This window comes from Phalangium opilio, unplaced genomic scaffold (genome assembly GCF_054372755.1).
Source record: "Phalangium opilio isolate 3A_F unplaced genomic scaffold, DU_Popi_V2 ptg000017l_1, whole genome shotgun sequence".
Classification (NCBI taxonomy): Eukaryota; Metazoa; Arthropoda; class Arachnida; order Opiliones; family Phalangiidae; genus Phalangium; species Phalangium opilio.
This window is the reverse complement of record NW_028324151.1, coordinates 5905489-5931647: the sequence shown is the minus strand read 5'-3', so window position 1 is coordinate 5931647 and position 26159 is coordinate 5905489. Positions and strand designations below refer to the sequence as shown.

The window sequence follows — 26159 nt, the reverse complement described above, 5'->3', positions numbered from 1 at the left end:
GAGTTCCTAGGGTCGCACCCAAGGTCCAACATGATTTTGAGAGAGATTAATTATTCGCTAGGTAAAATTCGTCACAAATAATGATTAGTCTAGCTCCTTTACAAATCCGCATAGTTACGTTGATAAAAATGGCTACACTATTATGCCTATAAGCTATTACCCAAGGTTCCACGTCATTGCTAAAAGTAGACTTATTGTTATAAGCTTATAGACAAATTTTACCTCAAGCGACAATCGTAACGGTTCGACCGTGCTCTTAACCTACTAATGGTTTTTTTCTTTCTTGAACATAATGCGATGTTTTCTAAACAATACGCTTTAGTGAATTTTGAACTGCATGGTATAAGGCATTGCATTTATTAAGAAAATCGGTTTGCGTTGCTTTGATCTTTCAATGTTATTTAAATCATATTTTTTTCTCTTTCTTTCTTTTGGAATGAAGAGGCATAGGGGCTTCATAGTGTTTTTAAATGCTTTTTATGGCTGCTTAACTCGATACAAAAAGCGGTAGTCTATGACACCGTTAAGTTTATAATATATACGTAATGAAATCGGGGGTACGGTGTTAAACTACCCTTTGCTTCCTTGAATTGAAGGTTTGGTGAAACGTAGAAATGGGTTGTTTGTTACGTAACGTTTTAAAATTATATTAGGTTTTAAATGTATTGGAGTTCGTACTTTTTCAAATAGCTTAAGGTTGGTAAGCTTAATTTCGAAGAGATTTCGTATTTGGAAATTTAATTTCCAAGTTGCGTTTTAATAGACATGAAGGGTCAATATTGTTTTCGAACAGATGTATGTTAAATCAGCTTGCTTTTGAACAAAACTATGTTAAAAAGCTTGCTTTTGAACAAAACTATGTTAAAAAAGCTTGCTTTTGAACAAAATTATGTTAAAAAAGCTTGCGTTTGAACAAAATTATGTTAAAAAAGCTTGCGTTTGATTAAAATTATGTTAAAAAAGCTTGCGTTTGATTAAAATTATGTTAAAAAAGCTTGCGTTTGATTAAAATTATGTTAAAAAAGCTTGCGTTTGATTAAAATTATGTTAAAAAAGCTTGCGTTTGAACAAAATTATGTTAAAAAAGCTTGCCTTTGAACAAAATTATGTTAAAAAAGCTTGCCTTTGAACAAAATTATGTTAAAAAAGCTTGCCTTTGAACAAAATTATGTTAAAAAAGCTTATGTTAAAAAAGCTCGCTTTCGAACAGACATATCTTAAAAAACAGCTTGCTTTCGAACAAAAGTATGTTATCAAAGCTTGCTTTCGAACGGATGTCGATTTACAAAGCTCGATTTAAATGTGATTCAGGCTTAGGAAAAGATCAGACTTGACAAGGTCCTTCTACAATTAGTTAATATATTAATTATTTTCTAGAAAATTGGGCTTTTTTGGAGTCTTTTTTTCCAAAGATAACTTCCTTAATTTCCCTTAGCTAATATGGTGCACCTATAACTGATGATTATCGAAGTCCCTAATTAATAGTTGAATTGCAACTTCCCTTTAAACTGTTTTTCCTTAAAGTTCTAATCACCATCAATGAAAACAATCATTTTTCTTTTTTCCGTGCGTCGTGTGATTGATACTTTTGCGATTATTACACGCTCTGTTGCGTGTTTTTCATCGTTCACGATATATTCAACCTTTTGACCCCAGGCACGATGCTTCCTCCGTTTTTGTCTAATGAATCACGAATGTAATATATCTAAAAGACGAGACAATATCAGCAGTCGCTTGACTTTCCATAGTTGAAATTCCTTATACTTAAATATTACAACTGCCGATAATGTTATTTTATTTCGGTAGAAAACACAGTTTTAAATTCGTGACAACTTGTAAATGTTTTAAAGCAGGTTTTTTTTAACGTAACGATTGCAAGATCGTGTAATAGCTTCTGTTAAAGAAGCTAAACTTGATAATCATTTTATTTTCGCCCCAACTCTGAACATGAAATAGTAAGGGGAGTTTTTACAGCTATGGCTTTTTCGTTAAAAATTATTTGACGTTAAATTTTGCGATACATCATAATGTAGTTAAAATCCTGTTAAAATAAAGACTAAAGCGGAATATATATGTTTAGTTCGAGAATTAAATTTTGCGTGTGAAATTGCAATGAAAGGTGATGAATTTAATTTTAAAATGATTGTTTAAAGTTTTTTGATAAGCCTTTTTCAAAGGTAAAGAGAAAAACGGTTACATCGGTAATTGATTTATTTAAAAGTAGCAGTAATGGATTATATTTAACCAGTTATAGATTTAATTTTCAGAAGTAGGAATGGGTAACAGTTAGTATTTACTTCAGTTATTCCGACTCATAGCCCAGTATAGAGCCCCTCCCTCCAACACGTAACGAAAAGTTTAAATTATCTTATTGGCTCACTTAAACTACATTTTGATGACGTTGCTGACGGGGACGGCGAAAAATACGTAAATCCTTTTCACCTCTGTCGCTATGACCCATCCGCCTCTTCTTTCATACCCCCCCCGTACCGTGGAAGGGGGTCCAGGACTTTGACGCGCGCCCAGATTACTTACTCTGTTCTCCATTCCTACTTCTAAAATTAAATCTATCCCTGATTTAACGACTTGTTACCCAATAATGAGCCACCCGTCAAATATTATTTTAGATTGTAATTATGTTTATGAGAAAGAAGATAAAGGTGCTCAAATAATCTCTTAAAGGTAACGTCTGATATCACCTTTATATTTGTTAGTCATCCTTTAGACTAGAGCATTTGTCAATTAAAATGATGCTTTTGAACGAACTGTAACTTATTCGAGGATAGTCGAATACCTTTAATTATCAGGCAAAAGCTACTAATCTAGATTTTAGGATCATGCAAATTATATAATTCAAGTATATACTTAGTAATATCAACTGGTTCATAGTTTCAAGGCGGGGAAATCTTTGAATCTCAATTTTTCAAACTAGAATAAACCCATCCCTGACAGAACAGCTCCTCGAGTCATTAAATCCAACCAGGTAATCAATTAAACCTCTGGAAAGAAAAAAAAATTATAAAATTTCCACGTGCTTCCATCCTTGAAGAGGCCCTTCCATTTAATTCTTTATACCTTCAAAACTCTTCTCTATATATAAGAATTATTATATCATAGCTTCCTCAATATTTTCTAAACTACTCGCGTTTTTGACCCTTGACACCCAAACTCTTAAATTATGTAAGCTGGGGTTGGGTTATAACTAGACTTACTTATGATAAACGGCATTAACCCCGAGTTATCAATAAAGATACCGTTCATTATTTTGTACTAAATCTTAAGACATTAGGCTGGGCTGCTTCAACTTGATACCATGATGCCTGCAGAGAACGGGGTAATCAACTATATGGGTCCTAGGCTTTGGGTGTTTGATAGACTATAATAGTATAGAGGAACCAAGGGTTAGGATAAGGAAGCTTTTAATTTTGTGATAGATTAATGTTACTTTTTAGGATGTTTTTCTTGGTGGTAGGTAATGAATTAAATATTCATAAAGCTTGGGTCTCGAGGCTAAATTCACGCCTACAATCAAAATTATGCTAATAAATAGCTTGGTGGCCGTATAAATTATTTTGAAGTTTTAATCGTTTAAAAAAATTACCGAATAACGTGTAGTAGTATGCCATGAGTTCTTAAGATATGTTCCATAAGTTTGTCACTGGTTACAAACTGGAGCTTGTCATGAAGTGATTGTGGTAGGTCATAGATTCGAGGTAAAGCGACGCCTGGTGAGGTGCTGTTAAGGCTTAGTACAGACTGAATAGGAAGATGGAAGTCCTGCAAAATTAACCACCGAGTGTAGGACTTCAATTCTCACTTCCGTCGTTCTGCTAGAACTAGCTCGAGCTGTAAGTCCCTAACATTACAAAGTGTAGGTAGTGTCATACTTATGGAACATATCTTATAAACTTAAGGTAGTACCCATGAAGTTCCGCAGTCAAGTCGAAATTTTTCAATTAAATTGTGATTTTGTGTCAATTTCTTTGAATTTCTGGTTCCGTATAATGTTAAAGACAATCTTTTTACACTTTTAACGCCCATAACTCGTCCAAATTCTTTCCTCCAATCACAGCACTCGCTACGTATAACTCATGATTGACGCGACCCAGTGTGTGTGTTATGAATCTTTTTGTTTCTTGGAGTTTGGGAAAACCTTTACTTCAGGCAACGAAGTTCTACGTAGCAATTCTTAGTAAACCTAACAGCAAATTTCATTTTTCATAACTTTCCTCCATCAATGAAACCCAGTTTAAGTTTAAAGTGAAATAAAAATACATCTTTCCCGTCCGATATGTTATAAAAACTTAATCCAAATACACAAGTCTGTATGAAATGTGTGTAGTAGAGAGAGAGACATTTTTCCTGTCAAAATATAAAAAAATAATCATACTTATATACTTACGTTTTAAAAGCATAACGCGTGATACCCTTGGGACACATAATCCTTGAAGAAAAAAAAATTATAAGAAGAAAATCAATCGAGAAGGGGGATCTGAGTTGTCAAATCGCGTAAGACGGTATATCCCTGTTGGTGAGGACTTAGTTACTTTGACAACGCCATATTTTTGACGTCTTTTCGTGCTAAAGCTGTCTTAAAGCGTTTTATAATCTGGGGAGCGCGTGCACTGGATTAGGCACGGCATATAATATAACGATGTTGTAGAAATATTATATATATAAATATATGTATTAGGAATTGATTTTATTTCACCAAAAATATTGTAGAATTTATAGCTTACGAAAAATTTATTAAGGTATGTTGTTTTTAGTAAAGTTCAACTTGTTAGGCTTAAAATATACCGCTATGCTATCTTGTCAGGACGGTTTGGTTTGTTTTATTGGCCGCCATTTTTAAAATATGGCGGAGTATTCAAACCTAAAACCATAAAGGCCATCTCTTTTATGTACAGGGTGTTTCTCATAAGTCTGCATACCATTAATTAAGGGGGATGTTCTTTGGGAAATCAATTTTGAGTCGAAAATGTAACTTCTATCTATGTCTGACATTTTGCCACAAGGGACACTAGCTGTTTTCGAGTTATGATTTGTCAAAGTGTTTAGGGATGACCCCTTAATTAATTAAATTATAAATCATTGTCTCAATCAGTTTCTTAATTAAATTTAAGGGGTCATCCGTAAAATACTTTGACCAATCTTAACTCGAAAACAGTGTCCCTTGTGGTAAACAAAATGGAGATGGATAGAAGTTACATTTTCGACTCAAAATCGATTTCCCAAAGAACATCCCCTATACTCTTGGTATAATGGATGCAATTCCTGACTCGTTGATTATATTCTTTTTGATACTTCACCTGGAGGAATAACGTTTTGCGAATCCACGCGTCCGCTCGTGTACCTGGCGGCGATTGAACCAGAAAAAAAATTGGACGTTGATCGGTTATTAACTTGTAAAAAAAGAACCCTTAATTAGAAGCAAAACATAAATTACATAAATATGTATTATATTACATCCTTTTCTTAATTACAAAGTTTATTTGTTTTTGTAAATAATATATGGGGAAAAACAATCATCATATGGGATGGAACACAGAAACAGATTTAAATTTCGAGCACGGACATTGTAACACTAGGATGGGCTGGCATTTCTCGCAACTAAATTGATGGATTTTTAAGTTGATAATTTTAAAATACCTTACGGATATTTTTCTACAAATTAAACTTAAGAAATTATCACCCATGAAGGGATTGAAATAAAATTGGGATGGTATATTTATGAAGAATGGATACAATGTTTTGTTAAAGGACTTGCGAAATACCTGTTGTTTTATCGCAGCTTCACGTTGTATCGAAGTAATGTTTTACTTCATTTCATTGCCACTTTAAGCATCTATTAAATGAAAATTATACATTTCAAACCGCACTTTGAAGTGGTATTTTATCACGTGACGAGCTTACAAGTTGGATAATAAACACGAGGGGCGAATCACTCTGTCTCTGCAAACCCCGTTTTAATCAGTTTTAATTCAATTTGGTTTAATTAGCATTGTTTTAATTTAAAGAACAATTACCTACGCGATTATTTTTTAATTAATCAAAACATGATTTATTCAATTATTTAATTAACCTTAAGGCTGGTTTTAAATTTTTTTAGGAGCGATTGGCCCCTCGTATTTTCAAAACGTGCAAAATTTAACACTTGAAACATTTATACAACTTTTGAAGCTAGATAGAGAAATTCAGAAACTAAGAAATTACAGCACGTCTGAATTCGAAATGCTAATACCTGAAACAGTACTCGTTTGGAGTTTCTATGCTCAAGTATGCACCCTTTTAAATTAAATTAACCTTTGACACCCTAATTCGGGAAACATATAACTAGAGATCTCTACAATAATATATTTAAGAATGAAGACCGCAATATACAGTATAAAACATTTGCGAGTTAATGACTGGTTGTGAACTAAACGATAAGTTTTTTAATAATTTTTTTTTCTTCAAACTTTGACCAGCATATGAATCATAATTTGGCGGGTATATTTTGAAGGTTAGCCTGTATGTTGATTTTTAAATTCCAGCTTCACGATTCTAGTAATATTCCGATTTCGTGATGATGAAGATGAATATCTAAATTGGTGGGGTTTTTTAAAAAAAACAAAACAATTTCTTGACATATTTGAATCTTACAAGCTTCGACTCATGATTGGCAGTTTTGAATCCGCCCAACCTATAGTCAATCAAAGCAGGAGGTTGGACTAAACTAATTTCTCAACTGGTGAGCGAGAAAAAACGCGGGTAGCCAATAGAAAATTTATTTGTTAGAATACGTAATTGCTAGGTATATATTTTTATATATTATATTGCTACAGTCTAAGTTCATTATAATCAATTTCAGTCGCACAAGTTTTTTTGAGGTTCATGGGTTATGATTTAATTAACAGGTGAATTAGTGTTCATGAAAACTGGACTGTGATACGGATAAAAAATTAAATTACAAGGGCTGCAATTGTAATAGAAAGTGAAGCATATTTTGTTCGTACAACGTATGATTAAATTTTAAAATTGTAACGTGCGACGTTCAATATTTTTACTTTACAAATTATACTTAATTAGATTGTAGGGTTTAGTTTAAACTATATCGTAAGATTTTCGTATAGTTTTAAATAATTTAAAATGGAAAATTAAGTCTAGTAAGTTATTGCTGTTATTACAATATCTAAATATTTAAAAAATTAGAAAAAAAAATTAAATAGGCAATAGATGATGATGTCATTATGGGATGGGGGGGGGTTTCGTTGAACAAGTTTGATTCGAAAATGTTCCATGACTTTTTGTCGTCCAGGCCTCAATTTTCAAATACGATTCATGATTGGAATGTTTTAAACATTCTCTACTCAAAATCGCTCAAAGAACAAACCTTCTACCCATAATTTCTTGCACACCTCGCATAAACACCCTGTATGCTACTATCCTTTTATTTGAGCTAAAACAGAAGACCCAACATGATGACGTCACTGATGCTATTCGGAATTAGATATGAAAATGTACCAAACATGGCCGCCCACAGTTATATAATACTATAGGAACATATTTAACACCGTGGTTGCATGTCCATTCTCGATACATCATACAAAAAACATCACAGGCGTTAACTTCCTGATACGTCTAAAGAGACAGAGACAGAAACCAACTAAACTAAACTTCAGTTATCTAGTGCAACAATTTGTAATCCTAAAAGAAGACGTAGGTACGCCATGTCCCGTTATCTTAAGTTATTCTTCGCACGTAAGTCTTTACCTAAAAGCTTACAGTTTTTGAAGATTTAACTCTTGAAGAATCGATTCTTTCTAGAAAACCACTGAACTATTGAAGAAAACCAATTAAAAAATATACAGAATTAAGGTAGACCTAGACCTAGTGGCGTGTAATTAATAATTTACAGTAGAATTATTCACCCTTTAAATCGTTCTTCGATATGCATTTAACCCTTTGGGCATTTGTATCTGCTACCCATTTTTAGGTAGCGTTCAAAGGATTCGCTGCAGCTAGAAGGTGTTGGTTGCTAATATGCCTAAAGGTTCATTTTATAAAGGAGGGGAATGTTTCGAGTATAGGCGTTAAACGTAATTAAGGACAAGTTAAATCACGTGACCACGCAACCATGGTTGTAGCCACCGCGTCACGATTAATTGAATAACTGGGGGTTGAAACATTTTTGTAACCTCTTTGAAGTATCTTCGAAATTGCGGACCTACCTGAATGAGGAAAAGGGCCCGTCATGTATACTTTCATAAGAGGATATTAATTATGTTTCAGATTTTTTTAAAAATGTGGCAAAACTTTTGCCACGTAAATTTTCCTTCTGTCTTAGGACATTAGTCATTTTTTTCTTGTAAGACTTAAAATGAAGAACGGATAGAACAGAGGAATTTACGGGTTTTGCTGAAATGATATCGCTAGCTGTGAGTTTCTTCTTCAAGCTCTAGAGGCTTTACCAGGGATAGATTTAATTTTAGAAGTAGGAATGGAGAACAGAGTAATCTGGGTGTGCGTCAGAGTCCCGGACTCCCTTCCACGGGACGGAGGGGGTATGAAAGAAGTGGCGGGTCATAGCGACAGAGGTAAAAATAACTACGTATTTTTCGCCGTCCCTGTCAGCAACGTCATCAAAACGTAGTTTAAGTGATAGCCAATAAGATAATTTAAACTTTTCGGTACGTGTTGGAGGAAGGGGCTCTATACTGGGCCATGAGTGGGACTGAAGTAAATACTAACCGTTCTCCATTCCTACTTCTAAAATTAAATCTATCCCTGGTTGAACTAGCGTTCAAGAAGCTTCTTCGTGGTTAGATTCATGCCTATGCCAAACATTTTAAGACACTAATTAGTTTAAATTCAATATTGATATATATATTTTTTTGTAGTTTAATGTTTCGAATGAGTGAGCATTTAAGGTAGGTGTGGTTTAGCAATGCATTCTCGTAAAACGGAAGTAAATGCGATGCACCATCGTTTTAATTTGGAAAAACGCCTGTCTTCACGGTCAGAAAACTATAGTATACGTATCCACTACACTATTTCATCATCCGTGAAACAGGAAAGTGTAGGAATAGTTTCAGGATGTACGGCCAAATTTTTCACTGTATTAAATGCGTTTAATTTTTTGGAATTATTTTGGCTATCCCCCATTGTTGCTTGGCATGGTATAATACAAGTCGCTTCCTTGGTACCGAGTGTTTTAATTTCACGGTATTCCAGGAAACCAGTTAATTAGAAGTATAATTTTTGGCCATTTTTCGTTATTATAAAACGTTATTTTACAATCTAGTAATTAAAGGGGAGGTGTGATGAATAATTTTACGAGGTACTTATTAAGTGATAAGATTTTGAAACTTCAGGGGAAATACTTGATCGTGTAGAAGACAGTTATGATTAGATTTAATTTTAGAAGTAGGAATGGAGAACAGAGTAGTCTGGGCGCGCGTCAAAGTCCCGGACCCCCCTTCCAAGGGACGGAGGGGGGTATGAAAGAAGAGGCGGGTCATAGCGACAGAGGTAAAAAGATATTACGTATTTTTCGCCGTCCCCGTCAGCAACGTCATCAAAACGTAGTTTTAGTGGGCCAATAAGATAATTTAAACTTTTCGTTACGTGTTGGAGGGAGGGGCTCTATACTGGGTGGTCTATGAGTCGGACTGAAGTAAATACTAACCGTTCTATATTCCTACTTATAAAATTAAATCTATCCCTGATTGGGCTATTAGTTGTACCAAGAATATATACAGTTAAATTAGGAATTATGGTGTGTATTCAGTTTCTTAATTAAATCTAAGGGTCATCCATAAAGTACTTTCATTAATCTTAACTCAAAAACAGTGTCCCTTGAAGTTACATTTTCAACACAAAATTGATTTCGAAAAAGAACATCCCCCTTAATTTATGGCATTCCTGGTTTTATAATTATTGGTGAGATTCTCAGCGGTGAAAGTCTTAGCTCGTCTATTGTCTCAGGGTTATCAGTAACTCATCAATGCACATGCACTGAATTTTATTACGTGAAAAAGTTGTAGTTTTCTTTACATTCAAACACACGTTTTTTACCTTTCATTGAAAAACTAAGCTAGCTTTTTAAATTCCCTAATGTTTTACCTATGGGAAACAATACCTTATGGGCGGTGTTGTATCCGTTTCAAGTTCACGTACATGTACAACAACAACAAATCCTTTATTTTCACCGAAGAATCGCGAGTTTTCATTACTCCCTTGGTTCGTTTTTTATTTTCCTTTCGAAATGGGATGTTACTCGAAATTTTCTTTTTGTAAATCACTTTTTTTAAAATTAAACTTCCGGAAAGTTTTATTCTTAAACAAATGTAAAGTCTAGTCTTCGTATTAGTTCAAAGTGTTCTCGCTACGTTTTTCTTATGATTTATCTCTGTGGGGAGAAAATTTTAAACGAAACTTTCCGAATGAGTAGATACATATTTTTAACCGCTGAAATATTTGAAAGTAAAGGCCTTTTCAGACTGTACAAGTTTTTGACTTATTTAGATGAGTCAACTTGAGTTGAGTAAGCTAGTTGGTACGTGTGAATAGAAGTTGACCGACAAGTTGAACGACCAAATTAAAAATTGATCCTTGAGCAACTTTTTCTGACTCAATTTTTTGAGCCATCTAGTTGTGACAAATGTTGTATCGTCTGAAAAGGGCTTAACTTAATTTAAAGAGTATGTTGAAATTCGGTTGAAATTAACGTGATTAATGATGGTTAATTTCAACATCAGATATGATTTGATTGGTAAATAAAAGCTTGTATTTTATTGGAGTATATACTTTGGTGTTATGTAGTCTCACGTTGTTTGAGGGGTTGGAAAGTTACCAAAAATCTCGAAATATTATAGATAAATATTTATTAACGTTTGTATTTCAAAATATGTTCTAAAATTACTCTTGGTTATTTCTCCAAAATCTATTTCAAAAATTACAATTAAGCATCCGAACTCTCAAATTAACAAGTTAATTTAAATCAAAACCTCATCACAAAAATTTATTAACATTATTTGTATTTCAAAATATCTCCTAAAATTACCAAAAATTGCAAGCATTCTACTTCTCAAATTAACAACTTTATAAGCTCATCACCGAAATTTAATACGAACCTGTACAATTATATAAAATTCAAATTCTCGATAACCATCTGAACTGAATGATATGTAACTTCTCTTTAAATTAATTCATATTTAGCATATTGTTGATGCCCAGATAAAAGTGTCAAAAATTATTTACACCCCTTCAAATTTACCGCAAATATTAAATTAGACGAGAAGTGAAATTTCAACCGAGTAACTAATACCTTTTTATCTCGATTTTACATGTATCCATCTTTATTTATGTACAAACAAAATTAATTGAGCTACATATACTCCTCCTATTTAGCCAACCGTACTTTAGAAACACTACTTTTTCTACTACGAGCTTTAACACTGCATATTCATCCACATTAACGTTCCCTCTATCGTTAAATGCGCTTGAAAAGAAAAGCAATATATTCAATCTTCAATCTTCGTTGCAGGTATAATTTATTCTCGTATAAAACGCGAGGCGATCGAAGTTAAATGTTTTTGTTTTTAATTTATCTTCTTCGTAATTCTTTTTACATAAATACCTGTCCTTATTTTTCATTCACAAAGGCGTTAAGGCGGCAAAGATTATAATACGAAAAAGAAAATGATTTAAAGTTTTCTGACTGTTTTTTTGCAAGAGGTAAATTTTGTAAAACTAGATTAGACATTGACTTGTTCATTTTGAAATTGTTAATGCATAATATTAGGAATATTTATTCTATGAAAAGGTTGCATGCTGTATCGTTTTCTTCAGTATATTTATTAATTAACTGACTCAACGTGATTTCTGATTGCTTGTTGTGGCTTTTTGTTTTTGTTTTCTTATTAAATGCGCCGCCAGTTTCAATTTGCTTCTGGTCTGCTCAGTAAAATTTCTCTTTCAGTTGCAAATAATAATAGATGTTTAAAAGTTAAAAGCCCTTTCTGGCTTCTATTTCATATGAGAGATTTACATGAATATCAATGTATTTTATTTATTCTTTTTCGTTTTGTCTTGCAAGACAAAATCCAGATTAAAATATTTTAGTTCGATTTATTCAGTATTGAAGACTATTCAATTGAAATAACTATAGTGTCGATACTTTTTTTTGTAAAACTGCTGATGTTTTTCATCTTTTAATTGCGATTAACGATCGAAGAGCCCGATTTTAAGTTATTTAGTTATTTAGTTGTGATTAACTTTTTCCTGATATATGGTCTATAAATTTTTAGGTTTAACATTTGACGTGTTACAAATTTTTCATTCAATTTTTCAAACGTTTATATTGACTCGAGTCAACTTATCATATCGGAAATTGCTACAGATAAGCATCCATTTTTCATCAGTTCAGCCAAGTATGGTTGCAAAAAGTAGCCATATCCTACGTCAGGCCACGAAGTGTCTACCTTAAAAACATAGATTATTGCAAGCAAACGTTACGCTAGAGACCTACGGAAAACAACCCCAGAAAAAAATAAGTTTCCAAATCAAATTTGTCAAGGACTATTTTTCATTTCAAACGTTCTTCAGTGGTTCTATTACATTTATAAATGAAACCGAGGGGCCATTTACTCTAGAAATATATAAATAAAAATATACAAATATTTTTGAATTACTATGCGTACATTTCTACTTGAAATCAGTTGAACTGGCCATGAAGCTACTTGAAGTCAGTTGAATTGGTCATGAAATACGACAAACTCATATTAAAAATATTGTTACTTAAGAAGTCACTAAAGTAATTTTGACTCATGAAGAGTTATAAAAGAATTCAATGAAATCATTGGAAGTCAAAGGTCATGTATAGGAATTATTTCGAAGTGTCGTGCCTCTCTTATCAAGTGCTATGTTGTTCAATCTTCCAATCACAGCGTGCACGTACGAATCACAACATTTATCACTCTACTGCGCATCTACAAAGGTCATTAATATTAACCACTCCCATTGAAAATAAATAAAGAGTGCCCAGAATGAAATTGGAGTTATTTTCCCAGACACCCATGGCGAGTTGAAAAGTCGACCTTGTTTCATTCAAAAACTTTACCCCCCCAAAAAAATTAACCCCAAAATAATAAATAGTATTAACTGAACTATGGATCCGTCTAAGACTTGAGTTAATCTCTTAAATTCTTCTTCAGGTCTTTTATTGAAAACTATTAATCATATTATTTGTTTTCTATTCAATTTGAAAAAATCCGGTTACAAGCTTAAAGGGAATATCAATCAATTATTATCGCTAGAATCACGTGCTAAAGGTATACCGTGTTTACATACAATAACAGATTGTTTATGAGTTATTTCATTTGATTAACAATCCCTTTAAAGTAAATGCCAATCAAATTTGTATATTTTGCATTGCAAGTCAGTGGAACTTCATTTATAATCATTTAACTCCCCATTCTTTAGATTCAGGATTTAGTTTAATAAAATTGCGTTGAATGAACGTTTAATTTGCTTGACGTGTAATTATATGTAAAATATTCAACTTAATATTTTTAGAATTATTTTTTAAATATGTTGGTCTGTTCAAACCGAAAGCAATAGAGCAAGTTTCACAACGAGCTTTCTGTAGATAATGCCATAAGTTCAAAAGAAATGCTCCATATGTTTGTCACTGGTTACAAACTGGAGCTTGTCATGAAGTGAGTGACGTAGGTCATAGATTCGAGATAAAGCGGCGCCTGGTGAGGCGCTGTCAAAGGCTTAGTAATGCAGACTAAATAGGACCTAGATGGAAGTCCTGCAAAATTAACCACCGAGTGTAGGACTTCAATTCTCGCTTGTCGTTCTCGAACTAGCTCGAGTTGTAAGTCTCTCAGTAGCATTACAAAGTATAAGTAGTGTCATACTTATGGAACATATCTTATGTGATTGGGGTGAACGTAAATGAATCATTCACAGTCAGTTAGTCAGAACCTTTCCTTTAAATTTAGATTAATAACGCGAATTATCTACCCCAGTTATACGTGCATTATTCTAGATCACGTCCGAACTTTGAACTCTGGTGAAAAGACTGCTTTTCTCAGTAATTTTTCATCTAGGCTTGAATTCTATTTTTACTCCTAAACCAATCCGATGTTAAAGTTCATTTATCACAAGGTTCTCTCAGTATGTTTACTTTAAGTTTAATGAGTGCTTTTAAAACTACTAAAAATTGCTATTGAAAAACCAGTTAGTTTTGAGAGTTACAGCATCTTCCAAGCCCCGCTCAAAGACCTTAAAAGGCCGCGTGGGTTTCATTCATCTAGGATAATTTTGCTTGTGTAAAGAAACTGTAACAACAAATCATCCAATTAGGCCTTTACTTAAACCAGAATTTTTTAAAAAAATTAAATTCATAGACAGTCAGTCGACTTTCGTTTCACAAATAATGCAACGTTCCAGTTTAAAATTTTCCACGGTTTATTATACTATAGGATATGTTCAATAGTTGTTAGCAATATACTGAAAGGTAAGGCGTATTGATACGTAATATTAAACTTCTTTACTATAAAAGTAATACTTGCAAACTGTTGTTGAACTCTGAAAAATAATTCTCTTCTATTAATTTGCTTTTTTGAATCAATTTTGTTGGCATAATTTATGATATTTTTCAATCTTATTTTGGTTTTTTTAATATTTGAAAGCTAGATACCTCGGGGTTAATTTAAAATTATTTCTACTCTGAAAAAATCGATCTATTCTAGTTTGAATTTAGGAAAGAAAAATAAATAGCAGCCTTGAATATTGGAATTTTAAAAATAGAAAATGCGGCAAGAACTATACGTTTGATAGACGTGAATTGAAATGGTAATCAAATCCCACCGATCTTAGTGAAGATGCTGTCTGTGTTAAGGTCAGATTGTATTCCTATGGGCCAACACCCCATGCTTCGGTGCTCCCAATAGCAATTTTCATTGGTGGTGTTTTTTTTTTTTTAATGGGTGCCATTTCAAAGTGATGGTGAACTTATTACTAAAATTGGATTTGATGTCTTAAGAGAGCTTGGTTTTATCTATGTAGAACAGTTTTGAAATGTTGACCTCTGTCCTATATTTTTTTACAAATTTGGTTAATTACTAGTTACGCTAAATTACCGTTATGGTAATTGAACAAGTAAATTATTTATTCAAATTACGTGAAACATTACATTACCAAGAGTTAATTGGTACTTGATTGTAATTTAAGGATTTACGTGTGTAGATTCTGAGCGTGAAATACTAACAAAATATTATTAGTAATTAAGGTATTTTATAAAGCTATAATTTACATAGGAAAATTACCAATAAGTGTTTTGTTTCAATTTAAAATTAATGTGGTTCAGATACCTTGGGTAATTTACACGGCCAAACTACCAACTCGCATCCTTATGTGTTTTATTTTAATTTAATATAAATGTTATTTTGAAATTCCAAAGCTAGTTTTTCCATGGAGAATATTTAAATTAAAACACCGAGCGCTATTAGAAAGCGGAATCGGTATTTTAATTAGCTAGATTTCTTTACCTTTTGGTAAAAAATAAGAACTATTTGGGAAATTCTGAACCTGATCGATTTAATATATTGAATTTTCGTTTACTTTGCTCCCTTTAAAATATAACGTTATCTTGACAGGAAGAAGTTTGGTAAAATTTACGCTTCTTAAAGAACGTTTTAATGGCTCAGTTTATTCTTTTTCTTTTGCCAAGTATTTTCTACAAGGCGTCTGTTACTTTATAGATTTTAGCAAGAAGCGATATCTAGTTTACTAGGGAGAAATCATAAGATGTCTAAGTAATTCGCGCGCCATAGTCCCAGTCCCCCTTTCAAAATACAAGGGGGGGGGGGAAGTAAAAGGAGGCCGGGCAATTTCGCCTCTCCTCATTCGGAAAAAACGTAATTTTCATCATATCATTTTCGTGGCGCTGACGTGAGTTTTCAAGAACCAATGAGATGCTGGTTGTAATTTAGGGGCGGCGGGGATTAACTCCGGACCTACTGTACGTTTGGACTGGAGATAAAGCAAGAAATGTGGTGAATTTATACCTAATAAACTAGATATCACTTCTTGATTTTAGTTTGTTTTATACATCGATAAAACTTATTCAGTGTTTGTAGAGAGGGCACTATAGCTATAGACTGGGCTTCCTGGGCAACCCAACCAGGTGTTCCCGTCAGACCCTAAAAACGGATAAATGTCAGACTTTCCGTCAGATTTAAGACCAAATAACTATAAAGAGCTTTAAACTTGTTTCTTTTATAAAATGTTTTAAACAAAATATAGGTATTACAGACGCCGCTCACCACATGGGCTTACATATAGTCGTATATCTGTCTTGAACAATTGCCGGGTTTAAGGTTTTTTGAGATTCTTAAGGAACTAAAATGGTTGTGGTTGAACTTAAAGGTTAAAGCTACCGTAGATTATTTAGGCACAAGTTTTTTCTCGTAAGTTTCCAAATAAGATTATTTTTCTAAAAACTGGCCACTATAAAAACATACAGATGTTTTATAAATTACCATAAATATCCTTAAAATCTTATATACAGGGTGTTTCTGATAAGTCCTACATAAATTAAGGGGGATGTATGTTCTTTGGGAAATCAATTTTGAGCAGAAAATGTAACTTCTATCTATCATCATTTTGCCACAAGGGCCACTGTTTTCGAGTTATAATTTGATTAGTGTTTTAGGAATGACCCCTTAATTAAATTATTAATTAGTCATTGTCTAAATCAGTTTCTTAATTAAATTTAAAGGGGTGAACCATAAAATAATCTGGTCAATCTTAACTTGAAAACAGTGTCCCTTGTGGTAAACAAAATGGAGATAGATGTTACATTTTCGACTCACTCAAAATCGATTTCCCAAAGAACATCCCTCTTAATTTATGGATGCAGACTTATCAGAAACACCCTGTATATTAGACTTATAAAGCGTTAGAAGTTACATTTTTGAATCAAAATAGCTTATATTTTCAAATGTTACATTTATAATCAAGAAATTCGGTACGACAACTCCAATTAAATGTCAACGCTTCTTAAAAATATATATTAAATACCTGTCTAAATCTATTTCATTACCAAACACCGTCCGTTACCCAAAAATGCACGCAGATGACCTCGTTAAACAACACCGTGCAGAATCGAATAATATCATATATTATCAAATGTGGAAGAAAAAATGTTGAAATTCCTCTTCATTTTACGCTAAAAATTTCTAATTATACACCTTGATGGATAAATACAGGTAAATAGTTTACGTCCACGGAGGTGTGAATATATCAGATGAAAGAATTTGCTACAGATATAGTTTTCTTTTAGCGTGATGAGTGTTTTCAGTCGACCCAAATAGACGTAAAATATCTTGGAACGTTTTGAAAACTTTATATCTTAATTTTCAGAAAATTCTAGACTCGATAAATCCGCGAATAAGTGCAAAAATATCTCGTTATACATTAAGGCACCATTTTCTCGAATAGATAAAAAATATTTACCCGATGTTGAAAGCCAGATATCCTAACCTACAATTTCCATAATATAAAAGTCGAGGGGCTAATCACTGTGAGGTTTTAAAGTAAAATGATTGAGGATTATGCGTAATCAATTAGGTTGAGTGACTGGCACCTCGATAAACGTCGATTTGAATTTCTCTAGCTATAGGGAAAGCCCGAGAATGTCTTTATCTGATATCCTAATGTTTCAGGTTTATGACTTTCCCGATTTCGAAAAATTCTAAATTTTGTTGAAGAATCTATTTATTTCGTACAAGAATATTGAACTGTATTTAAAAACTAGGTTTAAAATTGTCGCGATATCAAGTGAAACTTGAAATGTACTGAAGCCACAATCCGTTAGACGGGACGCCATATTTAAAGATGGTGGCATATTCCAACCATAATCATAAAGCCCGGCGATACAGAATATAGCGCACCAGCGTACTCTGTTAAAAAGTACGTGTTTATGGCCGCCATTTTCCAAGATGACTGCGAATTAGACATATCTCTCTTTATGAGTATCTTCTATGAGAATAATAGCATCCTTTTGCAAAATTTCTAATTAATATGTAAACCTCGACGTTGATTAGTCAGAACCTTTAAAATATATGATTAATTTTGCGGTTTATTATAGGTAAATAAACTGATAAAACCTTTCTTTACGTTATTCCTTGATGAATGATATATAAATTCACGTTTAAATTATTCCCATTTGACAAATTATACCTTATAAATCCTGGAACTAAATGAGGCCTGTAATAAACTTAAGTAAAATATAAGTTATATAACCTAGTCATTTAAAATTGACCCCCTAAGAGTTAATTAGTCCCAGATAGAATTAATCTTTAAGAAATAAAAAAGAAAATAAATAAATGAATAAAATGACCAAAGATAAAAACCTGAACGAATTATGCCACGTGACAATTAATTTTTGCGTAATTATCTTATAGCTTAATTAATTTGAACAACATTAAGCTTGGAAGAAAAAAAACAATTTGTATTTTAATTATTCGTAAATTGCAGCTTATAATTTTACTAGAATAATTAGGATGGTTGGATTTTTTTGGGGTTTTTTTTCTCTTTGATCTGGGATATACCTATATACAGTATAAACGATGTGACCTTGGATTTACCTGTGCGTAACCCCAAATCTGTTTCCCAAATTATTGGGGACGATGCCACGCTACCAAACTTCGATTAATATTGGCCAATTACATATTTTAGACAGCCTGTAATTTTCCTGTCCAATTTTTTTTGGCAAAAAAATGGGCTTCCGAGAATAAATATGATGTTTCATTATTTCTGGTTTTTAACACCAATATAGGCAGTTTTCAAAAACTCATCAATGGTGATCGTTTATATCGGTATTTTTAGATTTTGAGGAATATGCAGTGCGGTAGATCATAGATAAGTTTGGAGTATGTCAGAAAATTTAATTTTTGGGGTATATTCTAGTGCGTTTGATTACAATCTCTTCAAATAAGTTTTGCCGAAATGAATTAACATTTCTTTATTTATTTATTTTTTAAAATAATGGATAGTTTTGACTAAACGGATTAAAGATAATATCTCTACTTTCAAGAACTGATTCGAACTGATGTCCTAGCCTTGAGGGAATTACCAAACCTCTTTATTGAAAATTGACAACAAATAAACAACTTTTATACACATTTATACAGGGTGTTTCTGATAAGTCTGTCATAAATTAAGGGAGATGTTCTTTGGGAAATAGATTTTGAGTCCAAAATGTAACTTCTATCTCCATTTTGTTTACCACAAAGGACACTGTTTTCGAGTTAAGATTGGTCAAAGTATTTTACGAATGACCCCAGAAATTTAATTAAGAAACTGATTAAGACAATGATTTCTAATTTAATTAAGGGGTCATCCCTAATACACCAATCAAATCATAACTCGAAAACAGTGTCCCTTGTGGACAACAAAATGTCATGGATAGAAGTTAGTTACATTTTAGACTCAAAATTGATTTCCCAAAGAACATCCCTCTTAATTTATGCCAGCCAGACTTATCAGAATTGTATTGTATTATTAAAAATAAAGACTTAAAACATGTTTAAATTAGACCTTTTTGCATGTCATTGCATGGCGGCTCGTATAATGCTTTTAGGCTAAATTGCATCATATCCGCGTTCTTAAATACAAAACACACAACCATAACCATATTCCGTTCCGGTTGAAGTCACCTCCAATCATTCGAAGACGAGTCCGGCCTAAGTTTAAGTTTAACACGCTTAAAATGGTTATTTTCATATTAGGGGAGAATGGTTTCAAAGGTAGAAATTTAGGATCAATATAAGTTTGCAAGAAATTCCTCTACTTCGTTTAAGTTGATTAGTAGGTTTTAATCCGCAGTTTGAAGACTCATTGGCACCTTGCGTAGGTCTAGTATACTTACTCTCTTTTAGTTATCTTAACATGTTCTTCAATTAAATCGAGTGCGCTTTGGGCTGAATTCAGTCACTGACCGCTAGCTAGCTCATGTCTCGGATGGGCTTTAAAGAGCAACTTTCGACTCGCATCAATGAACCAAACACATAAATAAAGCTTGATTTTTCTACTAAATAATATTTTAAGGGTAGAAAATCTTTCCTTGATCTTAACGCTTAACTGATGTTAAAATAAATTTAAATAAATTTACGCAATTTAAATGTTTAAAAAGGAAAATTTAAATACATATGCTTGAATGTCGATAGAAACCCCTTGAGGGGGTTTGTTTTTATTTCTTCTTCTATTCCGTGGTGCTTTTTTTTAAGGAATTTGAAATCAAACCTTTTGATTCTATACTGAAAGGCTCATTCCAAGATTTATAATATAAACACGCTTATGGAGTTTGTAGTTACGGTTTAAGAGCCTTTGATCGGGATGTTTACGTGTGATTTCAGTTTTAAATAGTCCGCTTAAGGTTAATGCAAAGGTTTATTGAGTGAATTAATTGGACAGGTGAACAAAGCCAGACACGTTTGTTGTTTATCATCATTGTTTATGGACTTAATGTGTAGTAATTTTCCATAAACCCATTTGGAATTTGGAATTTTGATAAAGATTAATCAGATGTTTGGTGTGAATCTGTGCCGTTTTTGAATGGTGTATAGTTCAGCATAAGAAAGACTGAAAATCAACAGTTGGTGACTCTTGATCTTTAGACGGTGTAGTCTAACCTCGGGAATTTTTAAATGTAACCAGAAGGTTTGTGGGTTGATTGCTGAGGATTTAGTACCAAACAGATATAGAATTCACCCTAGCACGGTGCGATAGCTACCCATCTGAAGTTTGATGAGCATGCAGAAGAGCAAACAAAAAGGGATCCCTCGCCAGGGAAGAATCATGTTACATAACTAAAGTATTAAGAGGATACAGAGTGTCATCCTTCTTCTATTATCCCCTTCTGATGTAACTAAGTAACACATGCATAGTACCAACGATACACGGTTAAACTTGCGACCAATTCTCCATCGATTGACAGATATTGGGAATTTCTATCTATAGTTTTTAAAAATATTTTTGTAAACTTGAATTATTTTATTTTAACAGCGCCAATGCTCAGATGGAAAACAACGTGACCCCGGTATACCTTGCCGCCCAAGAAGGTCATTTGGAGGTCTTGAAGTACTTAGTCCTAATAGCCAATGGTTCGCTTTACTTGAGGGCCAAGGATGGAATGTCACCAATACATGCCGCTGCTCAAATGGGCGCCATCAAATGCGTCAAATGGATGGTTAGTAAATTAACCTTTGAACTTTCCCCCAGGATTTAGGCTGAACTCTTTAGTATTTAATTTAACCTTACTTTTATTTCAGGTTGAGGAACAAGGCGTTGACCCCAACATGAGGGACAACGATGGTGCTACTCCAGTACATTTCGCTGCTAGCAGAGGTCACATGGAAACTCTGAGATGGTTGATAAAACATGGAGGAAGAATACTCTTGGACAAGTTTGGCAAAAGTCCCTTGAATGATGCAGCCGAAAATGAACATATGGAGGTCAGTGTCTAAATGGTCATTTAATCGCGGGAACTAGAGTTTTTAAAACTATCCTTTAGAGTATTCATCAAGTTCAGTCAAAAAATCTATCGTCGAAAACGCATTAAAGTAACCCTTTATTTCAAGTAATTTATACAATGAACAAACCCACCCACTTTTAAGGGAGCTTTTACGTAATCAAGGTAAATCGCGGTGCAAAGATCTAAACCAAAGTTATAATGCGAATTAGTTATTTTCTGATATTTTATCATAATAAGCATAATTAATGCACGATACATGTACACTTATAGACTAGTTTCCTGGTATCTTTGGCTTAATTTGCTTCGAATTTAAATAGTAACTTGAGAATTAAACTAGAGTTAAGTCTAGTTGTGTTGTGGTACGGGGGTTTAATTTTTTATGGTGTTTGGTACGTGGTATAACACGGGTATAGTTCCTCAGTGAAGGACACGAAAGGTGTGTTTTAAACTAATTCTTATCTTATCGGGGCAGCGCGAGCTGGAGACCTTTTTCGATTAAACCATAACCCTGTAATACACTCCATAAGTATGGGCCCAAAGGATTTTTAGTACGACTTCACGCATTCTTTAAAGTCTGGTACTCTGAACGTTTCCATGACGTCACACCCTCCCATCTCTTATCTCGGTTTTGGCAACCATTTTGGAAGTCGTTAGCTCAGGCTATACAATTTAGACAATATTGACGTCACGTCCCTGTCTATAGATGATGAGTGTGCGGACAAGCGTTGGCAACTTGGCAGAGTCATTTGTGAGGCGTGCAATTCCATCCAGGAGCCTTCAAATAAAACCATACTTATTTAGAGTATTATAGGGTTATGATTAAACTTATGAGGGTAATTTCGGACAAAAAAGAAGGAGAGGAAATTATACCTTTAACGATAATATATTAATGTATGCGATGAGGAAAGCACTTTGCGCGAAAGAGTTAGAAAGTCGGGGCGAAGTTTAATTTCTTCGCCCGATTTGAAAAAGGGTATCATTTTGTTACAATTTACAATTTAGGTTAGGCCTAGATGTATTCGCTTAAACGCTAATGTTTCGATTTTGATTCTAAACAGTCTTAATTTAAACGGACAATTTAACCTTAATCGTCTCGTTTTGATGTGTGTTTGTTTAGTGTTTGGCATTATTGATCGCTCACGCCTCAGATCCTCGACATCAAGACGAGGTCCCGGCTGTTTTACCACCTACCAGTTGCGGTCAACCGGGTCAAAGACGTTGCACTTGCAGACGACCCTTGCAACAAAGGTCAAACCCATTACAAGTTCATCGTAGAGCCGTAAGTAGCGAGAATCCCGCTTTTAAGGTGGATAAAATGGGCGACTTTGAAGAGTAGCGTGACCCAATACCTATTTCGAACTAACCTAAACTTGATTAACCCTAACCTCAACTGACGTCAGGCCAAAAAAGACACTTAAAGAGTTTGTAAAGAAGTCATCGGAGGATGGGTAAAAATTATTTGAAATACGTCATAGGCACACGTGACTGTAGAAAGGCGTGTCTCGAAGAAACTAAGTTCATTTTATTTTAAAAACAACCACTTCATGATGGAATTGGCACTGCAAGCTCGCGAAAAACGAGGAAAAGGTGTCCAGTCCCACTTCACGTGAAGTCTTTGTATCTTGGCGTCACGCGATGCCTGTGACGTATTTTAAATACTTTTTACCCATCCGCCTATGTCTCCTTTAAAGTCCCTTTAAGTAATGGACTTCTTGAGTGGTAATATATTTCTTCTATGAATGTTTACACCAATTAATAAGAAGTAACGTGAACTCATTAGGAGTGGAAAAATTTAAAAAAATTTTATGCTGCAATAAATTACAATTTAGCTTCGTTCTGTAATCTGGAATTCCAAATGTCATTGTCATTAAAGAGCGAGTATAAATCTGTAACCAGGAAAAGGCAATTTATTATTGCAACCATTAAACCTCAAGACCATATGACAAATTAGTTTACATTTATGATAGGGCTCAATTTTCTGTTTGGTTTAATCTTATCTAAACCTTTTAATCACACCCCTGCAGGGCCTTTATAGTTTTAAAAGAGACTTTTAATGCAAATACACTAGCTTTAATTCACGGTACATTGCGCTAGTAGAATAAGTAGTTAAAGGTGCATTGAAACTGAAGTTAAAAATTGGAAATGTATTTTGAAATATAATGTAGTTTTCCACTTCTGTTAAAGCAGATACATTGACAAATTAGCTACACAATAATTCCTAGTACCTGTATGTATTCCTGGTAAAAGACATTAACTGATGTAAAATATGGGTGACAAGAGTGCTGTAATTTCTGAGTATTCTCTTTACGTTAACCCTGACATTACAGTAGAACTTTGGTCCATTCAAGACTAAAATAGTCAATACAGCAAAAACGTACGCTTTTACCCACTCTTTTCGATATCGTCGCTTATCAGTTGAATTGCAGATGAAATAACTGACTCCATATAGTTGCTAAAGTGCAATAAAATTCTCTTTTTATTACTCTTATTTACCCAGGATTCTGACGGTTGCTCTTGTCAATCAACTGGTTCGGAAGAGAGTTGGTCGGACGGTTATCCAAGTTCGGAAGCCACCGGTTCCCAAGGGGTCAGTTCTAGCGTACGAGTCAACGGTCAACACCCTCCACGAAGGAAGCATTCGCCACCTCGTCACAACCACAACCATCACCACTTGGTTAACGGTAACAGCGTCCATCACGCCAGACACTCGTCCTCCTCGTCCAGTGGCTCGTCACACGTGCACGGAAGTCCCAATAGTGACCATAGAAGGAACGGAAGCGAGAGTAGCGTCAGTACCAGGTTAGTCCCCGAATTTCCGGTTTGTTTGTATGATTTCCGTTAGTCCGCTACATAAAGTTTTGTAATTCGTAGGCGAACCGATAACGGTAGCGCTAAAACTGGAGTAACAGCGGACGTGGCCAAGACGAACGAACCTTTCTTTCTGCATGAACCTAGCATGACCTCAAATGACCGCGTGAAACAGTTATTCGAATCAAGCAGTGGCAAATCAGACAGCGAAGGTTCCCATAAATCCAACGGGAAAACACTTGGTAAATAAATGGATAAATTATCGTAAATTTACTCTTATCTTACTAAACATCTTTTCTGATGTAGTAAACGCTGAAATTCACAACTCGGACGACTCAATGAGTTTATCGGACGCCAGTGATCCAACGCCGGACTACGAGGATCCAGCCTTGACCCCTAACAGTAAGAACCGAAGTGTGGTACGAGTCGTAGGAGACGATGACCATCATCGGGCCCAATTTGGAGCGCAATCATTGCCTTCATCAGAAGCTTGCAGTACCAGTACCGATGAAGGGTTCTACCATGAAGTAGAGGATGACATAGCCGAAGAAGAAGGATCGGACATTGTTCAGTATTCCGAAATCGACAATGTCTCCGTACATAACCAAAAGAATAACGACCTTAAACCATTCAAAAGCGATAGTTTGAGGTAAGCAACCCATTCGATATTAATGCTGTGATCACGATAGTTGTAATTAACTTAGATGACTAATGATATTCATTGGTACCTAACAGATCAAATAAATCAACCAGGGACACCCAAGAACGCAAACTTCCGTTCACTTTGAAACAGGATATTGAGCAGGCCAGAGCCTTATTCCAAGGAGCCACTCTAGGCAACGAAAATCACCACAATCACAATAACAACAACGCCAATAACGCGTTACCAAAAGCCAGTCTAACCGAATCCAAGTCAACTCCCTTTCCGGAACGAAAGGGCAAAGACGCACTCAGCCGTCAAATGTCCGATCCGACAACAGTAGCGCCGCCTCCCCCTCCACCTCCTCCACCACCGTCTGATAACAAACCCGCCATTCACAATGACGCTCCCGCAGTTCTGGTGGTGCCCAAAAACAATACCGTTCAACTACCCATACAGGACAACAAGGTCCAGATGAGACCCAAGATCACGTTACCGTCGCAAAACCCCTTAAATGAAAAACTTAGGCCAGTATCAATGCCACCGCAGGCGGACGATAGTAACAACGTAGAAAACGAGGACGCGTACTCGGAAGACGGTGGTGGAAGACGCAAATCCAAGTTGTTAAGTCCTCATAATCACTTGCCTTTCATTCCGCCTCAATTTAACGAGCCACCGGAATCGGACACCAATATCAAACCATCCGAATACTTGCGCAAAGCTGCCAGCACCAAAAACGTACCAGGAAAGGCACCGCTGACCAAGGCACAGTCTATGGAAGTACTGTCCGGGGTGGGAAGAAAAACAGTTCAGGAAACCAATAACCTTAGGTCGAAGGTTGAGATCAAAAGTTACGTTGACGTCAATAAAGCTCCGGTTGCCCCTGTTGAGAGTAATCAAGTTAATTCGGCCGAACCAGTGTCAAGCGCGACTATTAATTCTGTTACGACAACGGAAGGATCGTCGAACGTTCCAGCACCACCTCCGGCTCCCCCCCTTTCGAAACTGCCCAAGAACGATGGACACGCTCCGTTAACCGCCACAGTCTCGTCTCCTCCGTCATCGAACGCGGGCCTTCACATCACAGTTGATCAAATATTGACCGTGCAATTGAAGAAAATGGAAAAACCGGCTGGAAATGGTAATTTTTTTATCTTGTTTAAAATTATTTTGTTT

At 34.6% G+C, this 26159-nt stretch overlaps 1 protein-coding gene across 2 annotated transcripts in view; it reads left to right on the top strand.

Moving 5' to 3' along the window:
- The window catches only part of f (espin protein forked), a 108059-nt gene that overhangs the window by 79748 nt on the left and 2152 nt on the right, over positions 1 to 26159 (top strand). For both annotated transcript variants that reach the window (XM_089866591.1, XM_089866592.1), the window contains 7 exons: positions 21067 to 21250; positions 21333 to 21515; positions 22653 to 22814; positions 24033 to 24334; positions 24407 to 24585; positions 24650 to 24992; positions 25079 to 26124. In XM_089866591.1, the coding sequence (XP_089722717.1) occupies positions 21067 to 21250; positions 21333 to 21515; positions 22653 to 22814; positions 24033 to 24334; positions 24407 to 24585; positions 24650 to 24992; positions 25079 to 26124 (2399 nt within the window). The remainder of the gene's footprint in view (positions 1 to 21066; positions 21251 to 21332; positions 21516 to 22652; positions 22815 to 24032; positions 24335 to 24406; positions 24586 to 24649; positions 24993 to 25078; positions 26125 to 26159) is intronic.